General features: G+C 36.8%; 1 protein-coding gene across 2 annotated transcripts; it reads right to left on the bottom strand.

Annotated features, from left to right (window-relative positions):
* CLEC12B (C-type lectin domain family 12 member B) lies at nucleotides 1-7,570 on the bottom strand. Of its 2 annotated transcripts, none has more exons than XM_006199995.4 (6): nucleotides 7,297-7,570; nucleotides 5,360-5,458; nucleotides 3,219-3,437; nucleotides 2,353-2,507; nucleotides 2,033-2,148; nucleotides 1-298 (listed from the first exon to the last, which is right to left on the bottom strand). In XM_006199995.4, the coding sequence occupies exons 1-6, from the start codon at nucleotides 7,385-7,387 to the stop codon at nucleotides 145-147; spliced, it is 834 nt and encodes a 277-aa protein (XP_006200057.2). In that variant the 5' UTR covers nucleotides 7,388-7,570; the 3' UTR covers nucleotides 1-144. The 2 variants fall into 2 exon arrangements, with proteins under 2 accessions (XP_006200057.2, XP_072810469.1); XM_072954368.1 differs by having other exon boundaries at nucleotides 3,219-3,407; nucleotides 7,297-7,390.
* Between the last annotated feature and the right edge of the window lie 6,701 nt (nucleotides 7,571-14,271).

Below are 14,271 nucleotides of genomic sequence, written 5' to 3'. Positions count from 1 at the left end.
TGTTCTGCGAAGCAAGTTTATTTGCCTGAGAGTTCAAATACATAGTTACTTTTTCATCTGTTTTTTGCTCTCATGGTGTAGTTTTGGTCCTTCCTCACATAAGCTTGATCCCAAACCCCTTACTTCGTGGTGAATTTGGAGTACTTATTCATCCAAATCTCCGATCTTCACTGATGCAGCCGTCTTCTCACAAATCCAGGAAATTTCAGCGCTACAGCGGGAAATATAAATACTTCCTTTTTGAAAATAGGCACATCCTTTGGATCCATTGACCTGGGCAGATTCATTAGCACTAAATCTGAAAATTAATCAATTTTAAATTAATTACGGGTGTCGCATTTGAAATTGATCATACCTCAGGGTTCTCATTTCCCCTGACAACCAAGTATCTATATATCCGAATGTGGAGAGATTTCTGCTGCCGCCACCCGTCAAGACACCTCAAGCTGGCACGTCTGAGTTTTTTATTTCAAATTAACCCTGATACCAGATGGAAGCATTTAAGAAGAAAGTCGAAATTTGGAGTTGAGAATTTGTATTCTCTCTACTAACATGGTAGAAACTACCCAATGCAGGTGATATTAAAATTACTGGAGTTTCTTTACTCTGGAACTCTATGAAGAAAAACAGAAAAAATAAAATCACACTCTGTGTAAAAATTTATTACATTTTACTAGGTGAAAAAATATAATTTCGTGTATATTTATACATACACAGCGGGTGAAAAGAGAGTAAGGCAGAGGTTAGGAGGAAATGAATGACCATGTTAGATGTGGTTTTAAAAGGTGAGAGATTGGAGGGGAGGAGGGTGTAGCTCAGGGGTACAGCATGTGCTTAGCATGCATGAGGTCCTGGGTTCAACCACCAGTACCTCCATTAAAATTAAACATTCTTTTTTTAAAAAGTGGGAGATGGGTGTTGAGCAGAAAAATCCATGAAAAGGCTTTGGGAAATGGATGAAGATAAAGCGTACTTATGGAGAAAAAGTATAGACGTGTCATTGCTATTCAAGGAATTTGCTGAGTCCCAGCTGAAGCACAGTATGACAGAAAATGAGCCATTATAATTAAGGAAACTTCAACAACATGCATTGCAAAGCAAAACAGGAGTGAGTTGAATGGATTAATAACTTGATGGGGTAGGGAGGTAGAGAAAAATCTGCTACACCAAGAAAGATGCCAGTGCTCTTAAATTTCATCTAATATAAAAATACCATGCATTATATTAAATTATGAGTATAATTGTATTTTCTTAATATATTTGTGATGAGGGGTGTTCCTGAAAATATTTGATTTTATAGTTAAAAGAACTTTGCAATGCTATGTTCCCCAATAAATTTTTTTCATAACTTCAAATAGCTTCCAAAAATATAATTTTCCAAGTATTATGTACTCTGTATGTGCTTTAAAGATTTTCACCAAAACCTTGACGTGGCGGGTTTAGCTCATTTTAATTCATGAAAACCATTTGCCGTATAATCTAATTGGCAAATTCCCACCACAAAATTAATTGTTAAACTAATCTGTTCAGACTTCCTTTCTGTTAGAGTTATTTCAATTTGAATGAAAATGCTAATGTATGTTCTTATGATAAACACCACCCTTCTGAATTGTAAATGCTGGAGAGACCTGAGGGCTGGGAGGCTGGGCTCAGACCTGAAATTGCCACTATGAGCTAAGTGACCTCAGGCAAGTTATTTAATCTCCCTCAGATACCGTTTTTATCTATAAAATAGGAATATAACAGTGCTTTCATCATAGAGCTGATATTTATAAAGTACTTTGAAAATAGTAAGTGTTACATGCGCTTGTTAAATAAAGAAATTTAAACTAATAGATGGTGTTCCGTGTCTTGCCATGAGTTTATTCCGCACTGGAAAGCCCTTCCAGGTAATCTTCCTTTCCATATCTTTTCTTTGTAGGTTGTAGTCTTTTTTGTATCTAGACTTATAATTAAATGAATATTTACTTTCTGAGCCTTCCATTTCCCAGCATCCTTAGCTTGTTTATTTCCCCAATAGTTAGAGACTTACAAGGATGGAGTGGGGACAGAGCCGTCCTCCCAGAGCCAACGTCTGCCAGATGGATCCCATGACAATCCCAACCAGAAGAAAGGAAACTTAGGTATTGGCTGTGACTTCAGAAAATCCTGAGAGAGACAACAGGAAAAAATGTAACATGAGAGCTACATTCCAGGTTGCAGGAGTAAGAGAGATGGGAACCTTCATCGAATTCCTATATTCGTTCTTACTCAGAATGTACTGAATTCCTACTATGTGAATCAGAAGTTCCACTCATTTGCTGTGCATCGTATGGGTAATTTCCATAACCAGGGCAGGACAGTCAACCAGACCTTTTCCTCCAAGCTGTCTATCTTCACCAACGTGGCGTTCTTGTCCACGCAGTTTTTTCTGCTGTTGAGCCAGGTTTTCTCCTCATTTGTTGCAAAATAATAGCAGCTGCTTTGGTACCACTGCCACGTCTTAGGACAAGGATTACATTTATGGTCTGAAAGAGAAATGCACCCAATAGCACAAACTGAACCACTCTGGAATGGCCGGGGACTGGAAAGCAAATCATTTAATTGGACGATAGAACCTCAAAGCCACCACCCTGGAAACATATTGCTTTGGGAGCCTCTGAAAAGAGAGTCACCCCGATGACACTTTGGAACAATGGTGACTGGAACTCCCTAACCAAGGCTCAGTTTTCTGGCCTCAGAATTACTAGCTACACTTTTAACTTCTTATAACAACAGGATCACCTAAAAATAATTCATAAAATGAGGGGCGGAAGTATCCAGGCTGGTATCACCCCAAGACGCGTACCAAATTTGCCTCTGTGTTCTCAGAAATGTGAAAGGATTTCGCATCTTCCCTTGTCTTCTGTAAATTCAGCACAGCATCGTTAGAAGTCATTGGTGCAAATTTTGAAATCTGCACCTCTCGGGGAGTGATGGAAATGTTAGCTACCTTGATTGTGGTGGTGGTTTCTTTGGTGTGTCTATCAAAATTCATCCAATCGTATGTCTGAAATCTGTGTAGTTTACTGTACAGGAACCATGCCACAATAAAGGTGTTATAAATAAATAATTAATTAATTAATTCTTTTAAAAGTCATTGGTAACACAGTCTTTCACGCTCCAAGGTGGTGCACGTACGTAATCAGCCTAGACCGGAGCAACAGCTTTGATCTGATTGGTCCCCAGGTCCTGATTACCTGAAGTGTGAGTGATTAGCTCTTGGCAGAGTTTGATGGCCATTTGTCCCTGCCTCTTCAACAGGCTGGAGATCTGTGACTGGAGAGATGCTTCCTCCGTGGGGAAGCTCCTGTGGTTGCTCAGCTGCTGGGATAAGTTATCCTGCTGTTCGTGGATGACCTTCTGAAGCTGACTCAGTTTCTCTGAATCTGAGTTAAATTCATTTGATGTCTGCAAAACTCCAAGACATGGCAGGAAACAAACTCACATCTCAGAAAATATTGCTTAGAATTTGTAAGGTTTACTAGTCGCTCCTAATAATCCCGCTATCATGGAGGGAACGCACTTGATTTTCTATTTCACATTGTTTAGTACTCATCTTTATTATTGTATTTACATCTTAATTACAATTGTACTTGTGTTAAAATAATGAATTAATAATTATTTATCAGTGAAAGTTTCACATAAGGCAACGCCAGTCATTTTTCCTTTCATATTGGTGGAGTTTTTCTTTTCTTTTTGGAGTTCATTAATGTAATTATTGCTTTTTATTTTTGGTTTTTTAACGGAGGCACTCAGGCTTGAACCCAGGACCTCGTGCATGCTAAGCATGTGCTCTACCACTGAGCTATTTCCCTCCCCCTGTAATTGTCTTAATAGGAACAGAATTCTTTGGGGCAATGAGTATCTCAAAGTATGGTCTGCAGATTACCTGCACCAGAATTACCTCGGGTATTAAAAAAAAAAAAGCAAATTTTAATGCCCTACTAGACCATTTCTGGTCCTAAATTAATAAAATCTGCATTTTTAATAAGTACTTTAAATGATTCGCCAGTACAATAAATTTAATAACCACCGCACTAAAAGTACTGCACTTTAGGAAAAAAAAGTGTTCACCCTTCTATGGTGAGCCAATGGATATATATTATTGTATCTTCATTCACTCTTTTAAATATACATCACTGTAGAAAATCAATTACTCATCCTCATAGTGATTGGCTACTGAATATCTGTTATTGCTGCTAGAAGATCTTATTTCTTTTCAAAAGAGTAAGTTGCATCATTAGCCTCTTTGGGTCCAAATTAAGTATGTATAAATCCTAATTATCTGGGAGTTTGGAATTAGCAGATACAAACTACAATATACAGAATAGATAAACAACAGGGTCCTACTGTAGAGCACAGGGAGCTATGTTCAATAGCCTGTAATAACCTATAATGAAAAAGAATGTCTATGTATAACTGAACTGCTATGCTGTACACCAGAGAATAACATAACATTGTAAGTCAACTGCGCTTCAATTTAGAAAATCCTAACTGTCCATGAGATCTTAAATACATTTTAAAAAATGAAATTTAGCAGAGGAGGTGTTAATGTCACTCAGCAAATAAACTTTCTTGATTCAATTTCCCTGAAAGTGAATGTTGTACCAACTCGTTATTCTGTACCTCATATACTTACCAGCAACCTAAAAAGTGTGTATTCTCAGGATTTTTCTCCGCCTACTGTTAGTCTCAGACTCCCTGTCCTATCCACCTCTGACTGCCCAATGATGGGTCAGAATCCAGAGAATATATATATTTTTTGGCTATGGTGCTTGAGAGTGGACTTCCATTATCATATGGAGGTGTGTCAGCTTTCTATTGACTGAGTGAGGTGGGATCAGGCAGTACTTCCTCCTTGTTTGTATCTCTTTTTCCTTCACGGCAGTCAAGCTGTAGCTGCTGCTTAGAAGTTTTCTCTACGCTAGCAAGGTCTTGGGTGAGCAGATTAAGCCAGTCTAGGATCAAGTCTTAGAGGTAAATGCAATGGCACGCCCTTCTTTGAAGCCACCTCCCTCAACTCCTTGTTTCTCAGCATCAGGATAGTAAGTGGATGTGTGCCTGGGAAGAAAGGAGGTTCTTGATTCCAACTGATAACTAGAAAAATAAAAGTTGTCTTCATAGTCCAGTCTAGTTTGTCAAGAGAAAACCAAGTATTTAGGGCAAAATCCTCAAAATGATAAAGTATGTCCCTCCCAGGTTTACCTTGGAGACATGGAGGATGAGAGATGTAAGAGGGGGCAGAAGGTACTGAGGGTTCAGGAGGCCAGCACCCATCATATAGCTTACAAATATGCTTCCCGGTCTCCCGTCTTGGGTTTGATGCCAGCACACTTACACATGATCCCCAAGGTCACCAACCCAATCAGCAGCATCAGACAAAGCGCTAGCAGACCCAGGGCAGCCTGACGCCATACGGGGGATGGAGCTGGATACCCTGAAAAAAAGCCAGCAGGAGGATTAGCAAACAGAAATGCCTTCTGGTTGTTACACTTTGCGTTGTTTATTTTCCTAGTCAGTAAGCTTCCTGATACTAAAATTCGTCTCTTGCTTCTTCAGTTCTCCTACCGAGAAAACACTAAACATAGTGCAGAGAAAGGGCCCCACCATAGAGGTCCTCCATTTATTTTCTCTGCCATTCTCCAGTCTTTGAAGAGCAAGAGTCTCATAATTTGGGGGGCTTGGTTTTGCATCACCACACACCTTTCTTCTTCAAGATTCCTGAATTCATGAATGAGATGCTGTGGAACTTCTCCTCTGGATGATCCTGACTATGGCAGAGACACCACGTTGTTGACATTACAAACCTCCACAAGGCAGGTGTTTTGTGAATTCTGCTTTTATCTATCATGTATTTTATTTTTTCATCTCGTGGATGAGGAATTAATACTGAATGAAAGAATGAATGAATGTGCAATCTAATCTACAAAGAGCAAAACAGAGCAAAAAGCCAGAGGATAATGCTTCAAAATTTAGCAATTTTTATATATTTATTCATTTATATGTATTTTATCTCTATACATAAATTATATATTATATATAGATATATATATATATGTTTATTTATATCTATCTATCTATATATAATGCTTTTCATATTTAACTCTCTTTCCTATTCCTTAATTCTGGATCTAGTGGCATTTAGCCCAGTGTTTCAGAGAGATGGGAATACCATCTCCAGGTGCCCTGCCCTATGTACCACAGTCACAACTCCCTTTTTCTCAAGGATTAGACTTTTTAAAACAAAACAAAACAAAAATGTACAATCACATGCAAAGTCTACTCCTGTTTTCTTTTTGTATTTTAGCCCCCTAAACCACATACACACATGTGCTTTTAATAAAGATTTATTTTAACAAAATAAATCTATCTAATAAAAATAAATCTAAAGAGAAGAGGGACGTTTTAGATGATCCAGGACAACAGCCTACAGTGTCAACAGGTCCTTGAAGGCAAGGGGTGTAGTCCAATGTATGAAGCTGGATTCCCGACCACAGAGACAGCTATTTCTTCTAATTTGGTGCAAAGGAATGAGTGAAAGATGAGGACTGAGTCTGGACTCCACCACACAACAGTTGTATGAACTTGGTTAAATCAGTTAATGTCTTTCAGCCTCAGTTTTCTCATTAATACATTGGAGAAAGTAAATTATTTCATTTACTTCACAATTATATTTTGATAAGGGTATAATATAAAATACTACACAGATACTTTGTTATTATTGCTTCAGCATGACTAATTATACTGAGAACTTAAACTTCCCTCAAAAAAAAAGTTTCCAAATACTTATAAGACAGAAACTAGAACCTATCGATTTCTAACTCACTCATCCTCCAATTTTTCTCTTCAGTTATTTATAGCTTCCAAAAAAAAAAAAGGTCCCTCCACCTTCTCTGTTTTAGGAGACTCCCAACTGGCTTCCAAAAGAACATTCCCTTGCCTTCTCTGAAAAGGTATAAATATCGAGGACTACATTTATAAAAAGAACTCTTAGTCTCCAAACTCAATCTCTGATTGAAGGATATTCAGTCAAAATAATTCACCGTAACACAAAAAGCTTCGTGAGACATAGCAGTGTCACGTCATTCTAAAAGGTCCTAGAAATCACATACTTTCTCCTCAAGGACAGGGAACACGCTCCACTGAAAAATCCCCCAACTTGGTCTCCATTTTGGAGAGTCCACACCACATCTCTCTTTAGCATTGGTCTCAAAGCCAGCACTTCAGGGCATCTAACACCTGTCCATTCTCCAAGGTCACATCTTGCTTTCCTACCTCTTTTCCTTAGGTTGTTTCCATCCCAATTACTTCCTGCTGCAACAGAATCCTGAAACGTGAGTGTCGCGTAGGTCACTTCTTCGGACATGGCAGAAGAAAGCTCTACTATAAATTTACCTAATTAATGTTTCAATATCTTCAGGCCTGGGAACAGGATGTTCTTTTCAAGGCTGGGAGCTTTTCTATCAGCACCAAACTGACCCCAGACACATCCCACGGCCCCTCTGTAAGAACAGAATGGTGATCTGTTTTTCTGCAGAGAAAGTGAGAGGTGTGAGTTCGAGAATTGCAAATATTAACTACTATATATGAAATAGATCAAAAAAACAAATTTCTTTATATCACAGGGAACTATATTCAATGTCTTGTAGTAATCAATAGTGAAAAAATATGAAAATGAATATTTGTATGTATATGTATGATTGAAGCATTATGCTGTACAACAGAAATTGACACATTATAACTGACTATACTTCAATAAAAAAAATTTTTTTAAGTAAATTGTTAAGAACCTGTGGTGGGCAGAATAACAGTCCTTCAGAGATGTCCATGTCCTAATTCCTAGACCTATAATTATGGTAGTTTATGTGGCAAAAGGGACTTTGCAAATGTGATTAAGATTACATATTTTTGAGAAGGAAATTATCCTGCATCATCTGGGTGGGCCCAAGTTAATCACAGGAAAGTGGAAAATCTTTCTTCGATGTGATCAGAGACAGATGTGATGACAAAGAGAAGTCAGAAAGATACAGCCTTGCAGGGGGAAGATGGAGAAGGGGTGCCAGGGGCCAGGGCATAAACGCTGAAAGATGAAAAGTAGAGGAAACAGCTTCTCCCACAGGGCATTCTAAAAGGGCCACAGCTACGCCTTAATTTTACCCTAGTGAGATCCCTGTCAGACTTCTAAACTTACAGAGCTGGGAGACAATAAATGAGTGCTGTTTAAGCTGCTATTTTTGTGTAATTGGGCAATGCAGCAAATCTGGAACTCACAAAATATTTAGGGGCTCTCCGTGAGGAAATGGACTAAGGAATCATTTGTAAAGGTTTCCTTTGGGGTAAGGAGGAGATGAAGTAACTGCACTCAGGAAGAGGACGTGGTGTGGGCTCTTGTTTTCAGGTGGTTGGGGGAGTGATTAAAAATCTCCCGAGGTCCATCTCTGTGTGAAGATTATCTTAGTCAAATGTCCTCAAAATGAATTGCAACCACTTCACGGGTGGGGACGAATTTCCAATGGACTACAGAAATGCAACATAATAATAATTCTTCAGTAATATTTTTGCATAATCTCTAAATACATAAATGTACATATATTTTTTGTTAGTGTTTTTTTTCCCCCAAACTGATCATGTGCTCAGTCCAAAAAAAAAATAAATGTGTGGAAGCTCTGGAGTCATAATCAGCTAAACTCCACTGCCAAACGTGCAGAAATGAGTAATAAGTTTATGTTTATGTTTCTATTCTAGGTAAATTGGATGAAGGCAGAAATCTTTGGTATGAGCAAAAGTTAAATCAAATAGGTGATTACAAAAAATGAGAACTCAAGGATTTTTTTCTGTCTTTGTTCTGGTCTTTCACTTTAACCAAATTTTGCACATTATGTTTTCATTTTCACTTGCCTGACTCTTTCACATACCTTAAAGTTCCCTAAAAAATTACTGAATGTCTTACTATCTTTTTTTTTTGATTATTTAGAAATTTCTTTCTTTTCTTTTTCTCTGTGATTTATCATAACATTTTGTGTGTATTTCCCTGTGCTATACAGTGTAATCTTGTTTATCTATTCTACAATTTTGAAATCCCAGTCTATCCCTTCCCACCCTCTACCCTTACTATCTTATATGAAATAATGCTTGGGTAAAATAATGATGAAGAATCTCATTAGGTTTCTAATTATTTCTGTAAGAAAGAAGACTGACCATACTTCCTACACACTGTCTTTATTATGACCCTAAAATGCTATTATTATCTGTAATTAGTTGATAATTTTATCTAGAAATTGTTGTCTATACTCCTTCTTAAAAATTTCCAGCATCTCTGTAGCTCAATTTATCAGATTACACTATCAAATAACACACCTTGTTGCAATCATCTACCAAATTCCAGGACATTTCTCTTCATTTCTTTACCATTTTTTCAACTGTCTTAGATCTCTTTGTTCACCTCCATTCCTGTCACGATTATCAGTGATTTCAGTATTCGTGTAGATGATAGTTGCAATACCCTGGGCTCTCAGGTGCTGGATTTACCTCCAATAAACTTGACCTCACCCTCAAATCAACCACCCACTACGGTGATCATGCATTAAAGCTATGCTGTCCATTATTGTAATTGCTAGCCAATGTGACGATTTAAACTTACATGAATTTAAATTAAAAATCAATTTTCTCAGTCACACTAATCATACTTCAAGTGCTTGATAACCCACAGGTGGCTGGCTATTAGCTAGGGACCGGGACAGCACAAATACGTAAGATTTCCATTATCACAGAAAATTCTACTGGATGGTGCTCATTAGAGTCTGGACAATTTCTTTACCATTATGGACATCTCCTCAACTATCTCAGCTTTAGATTTTTGCTCTCTAACCTCCAACCTTTTTCTTTGCAGTCCAGATTCTACTTTGATGCTCACTGGGATATCAAATTCAGTGACCATGGCACTGTTCATTGTCATAAATCCCTCATGTCTCATTTCCTATTTTACCTGGCTTAGACCATTTCTCGGGGTTAATTATAATAGTTTCTGTACATTCAGCTACAAATCCAATGCTTATTCCTTCACTCATCATACGTATCTGAAAAATGCAGCCTGTTAAATAAACTCTACCTGCTCTATAACTGCATACAAGTAGCTGAATGTGACCTTATTAACTGGCCTTATTTTACATTTTTGAATGATAACTTGCCAGCACTCTTACTAACCAATCTATTCTGTGAATCCATTAATTTCCAATTTCTCCTCCTTTTTCAAGTCTCAAATTTCTTCTCTTTTTCTTCAAATTGAATTAATAATCTAGCTTCTTATCTTGAGAAAATTTTCTCTGCTCCACTGACTAAATATACAAAAAACATTTTACATCTATATGTAAAATAATATAATTTTCAACCATTTTCTATGGTGAAATTCTACATACTCAAAAAAAAAAAAACCCACAACAATGTAAACTGACTAAACTTCAATAATAAAAAAGAAAATAATTCTATATACTCTTACCTATGGTTAGTCTCCATCTAACATTAGAATCCATTCCATCTACTTACTCAAACATTCTTACCTTCTAAATTTCTCTCTTTTTCTCTCTGGAATCCTCATTTTTTTATCTCTAATGGTTCACTTACCTTAACCCACAAACATGATGTAATATCTTCGTTAAAAAATAAGCAAAAAAATTTTGTTTACTGCTCCCCCACAATCCCCCCCCCAAACACACCCTATTACTCCATTTCTTTAATTCTCTTAGCAGCAAAGGTGTTCAAAGGTTGTCTGTACCTACTGGCTCTTTCTACTTTTTTTTTAAATTTGAGGTATAATTAGTTGCAATGTGTCAATTTCTTCCTGCATTTCCTGAGCCCACTCTAATCAGGCTTTTCCCTTACTATTTCCATTCACCATTTACCTCCACATTTAATGCATCCGATGCCTATTTCTCAGGATTCATTTAACTCAACTACAAACAGCATTTGACATAACTAATTATTCCCTTTAACTTAAAATTCTTCTTCAGAATACTCTACTCTCTAGGACACCATTATCTCGGTTTCCTTTTGCTTCACTATCTAATCTTCCATCAGATTTGCGGATCCTTCCTTGTCTGACTGCAAAATGCTGCTGAGCCCCAGAGTCCAGTATTTGACCCTCTGTCTTCTTCTGTTTATACTCATCCCTGGATGAGTCTTCTAGATTCAGGGCTTCAAGTAACAGCCATACATAGATAGCCTCCAAAGATGCATATTCACTCCAGGATTTGATCACCAGGTTCACGTCTGAATGGAGACTTGGCATATTGATTTAATATGTTACAGAATTTTCAGACTTAACAAATCAAAAAAAAAAAATGAACAGCCCCTTTCTAATCATTTCACTGTACACTTCTCCATTTCAGTAAATGGAAACTTCATACTTATCATCAGTCCAAAACTTAGAGTCACCTTTGACTTCCCTTGCTGCTTTCTCATGAATAAAATCCATCAGAAAATACTGTTCATTGCAGAAAATAAGGGAACACAGGTATTAAACATGGAAGTATTGTTCACCTGGGATACATGAAGAGATAATGAGTTTACGTGATGGGAAGTTGCACTCTCGTTCCATTTTCTTCAGTGACTATTCCATTTCCATATTCTGTGCCTATTTCAGAGCACACTTTTAAAGGGGTTTGTATTGGATACTATTCAGACAATGGGCAGCATAGGAATAAATTTAAAGTTATTTACAAAAAGGAATGGAAAAAAATAAAAATTAAATCCAGGGGTATCAAAGACCTAAAGAAAAGATAAAAGCAGAAGGAAGAATATGGCCACAAGGAGGAGACATAGGATGAGTGTAAGAAAATTTATTTTGAAATGTATATTCATCCAATCAGGATAATAAAATATCCAGATTAAAATAAAGGGTTATGGAGAAAGACTGATTGATTCAAATCCTGAATCAACATTCTCTTGTCTAGTGACTTTCAACAAGCCACTTAACTTCTGTGCCTTATTTTGTCATTAAGTATAACACCTAACACAAAGGCAATTAATATAAGTGTATAGAAACAATAATAAATGGTATCACTATTATTATATCAGAATTAAGCATAAGTTATTCTGGATGCTCTTAAAAGTGGGAACTTCTGCACAGCAAAGGAAACCATCAACTAAATGACAACCTTTTGAATGGGAGAAAATATTTGCAAAATATTTATGATGGATAAGGGGTTAATAGCCAAAATACGTAAACAACTCATACAACTGAATATAAAAAAAAATAAAAAACCCAAACCCTGATTTTTAAAAAGGCAGAAGACTTGAATAGACATTTTCCAAACAAGATATACCGATGGCTAACAGGCACGTGGAAAGATGCTCAACATAGAGAAATGCAGATAAAAACCACCATGATATATCACCTCACTCTTTTCAGAACGGCTATCATCAAAAAAAAAAAAAAAAACCGCAAATAACAAATGTTGACGAGGGTATGGAGAAAGGAGAACACTTGTACACTGTTGGTGTAAATCGGTGCAGCCACTAGGGAAAACAATATGGAGATTCCTCAAAACATTAAAAATAGAACTACCACACGATCCAACATTTCCACCCCTGGATCTATATCTGAAGAAAACAAAAACATCAATTCATCCTCTAGCCATCATTATATACTGATCAATCTTATCCATAGCACTTTACATTCCACTAGTTCTCTTTGTTTTGCATTGATTCCTTGCCATTGTGAGCATAGCGTCTTTTACTGGCTCCTCAGCTCTATGCTTAGATAATGGAGTCTGGACAATACCTAAATTTGAAAGACATCATTGTTCAGTGGAAGGAACTTGGAAACTAGGTAGACGGTGATGCTTCTTACAAAAAATATGATCACCATATGATCCAACAATCCCCCTCCTGGGCATATATCTCGAGAAATCTCTAATTTGAAATGATACATGCACCCCAGTGTTCATTGCAGTGCTTTGGAAGCAACCTAAATGTCTATTGCAGATGACTGGATAAAGAACTTTGGTGTATATATAAATGTATATATATATATATATATATATATATATATACACACACATACACACACACACACACATAGACATATACATACAATGGAATACTACTCAGCCATAAAAAAGAATAAAATAATGCCATTTGCAACAACACAGATGGACCTGGAGATCGTCATTCTAAGTGAAGTAAGCCAGAAAGAGAAAAATACCATATGATATCACTTATATGCTGAATGTAAAAAAAAAAAAAAAGGCAAAAAGTCCTAGTGTCTAGCATGGGGAATTAAATTCAATAACTTGTAATAGCCTATAATGAAAAAGAATATGAAAAGGAACATATATATATACATATATATATGTATATATCTATATATAAAACTGAATCACTGTGCTGTACACCAGAAACTAACACAACATTGTAATCAACTATATGTCAATTAAAAAAAATAAGAAACAGAAAACAGAAAGCATGATCATACAAAAGCCCCCAAATTAAACTCCTCTTCCTACATGTGCAATATTAGGGTTAAAATGCCCGTTGTACATATATTCATTCATTCGTCATTCAGCAAATATCTATTGAGTGCTAACTGTTTGTTAGTCACTATTTTAGATCCATGGAATACATTCTTGTGGGGACACATGACAAAAATGTACATACATAAGACTTTATATGTCCAGCAGTGATAAGTGCAATGAAAAAGCATGAAGCAAGAAGGACAGATGGTGAGACTGGAGAGTGGTGGGGTGGGAAAGTTGTTCTAAACACTAAAAGGTAAAGGTTAGAGAGCTAAAATCTAAGACTCCGTGCTCCCCAAGGGCCAGGACCATGACTTTCTCCATGAATGCTCACCACTAATTTCAGTGCCTGACACATGATTAAATTAATAAAATACCTGATTTAAAATAAAAGAGACAATTTATGTAATACTATCTCAATCTCCAAAATAGTAAACAAAGGTTCTCATTCCAAATTCAAACTCATCAGGATATTTGGAATGAAAGACTTCTTCAGCTCTACTTTCCTAAGCCAAGGAGAGAGGGAGCAATAAAATATGCAAGTTGAAATATAATGTCGGCGACAGGCCTTGTAGGGTGATTGAGAGATACCTAACAAAGCCTGTGGATTGGGGAAGAGGCAGGGAAAAGTTAGTTATATCTATCGCTTTTTCCTGCAGTTCTCTGCTTAATCTTTGCTGAGTATCTGCGCTTGTACTTTTGGGTATGTAGAGAGAGGAAGCAGAATTAAGCCTTATGT

Source organism: Vicugna pacos, chromosome 34, assembly GCF_048564905.1.
Source record: "Vicugna pacos chromosome 34, VicPac4, whole genome shotgun sequence".
NCBI lineage: Eukaryota > Metazoa > Chordata > Mammalia > Artiodactyla > Camelidae > Vicugna > Vicugna pacos.
The sequence above is the reverse complement of the archived record's forward strand: the minus strand, read 5'-3'. Positions and strand labels throughout refer to the sequence as shown.

Bases quoted from the DNA above. Each gene is read 5' to 3' on its own strand.
- CLEC12B (XM_006199995.4), bottom strand. From the start codon at position 7,387: ATGTCCGAAGAAGTGACCTACGCGACACTCACGTTTCAGGATTCTGTT. The intron at 3,438-5,359 runs GTAAGTGTGCTG...CATGTCTTGGAG, and splicing joins GGTGACCTTGGGGATCATGT to TTTTGCAGACATCAAATGAA. The intron at 2,508-3,218 runs GTAATCAGGACC...TTTCTCTTTCAG, and splicing joins GCTAATCACTCACACTTCAG to ACCATAAATGTAATCCTTGT.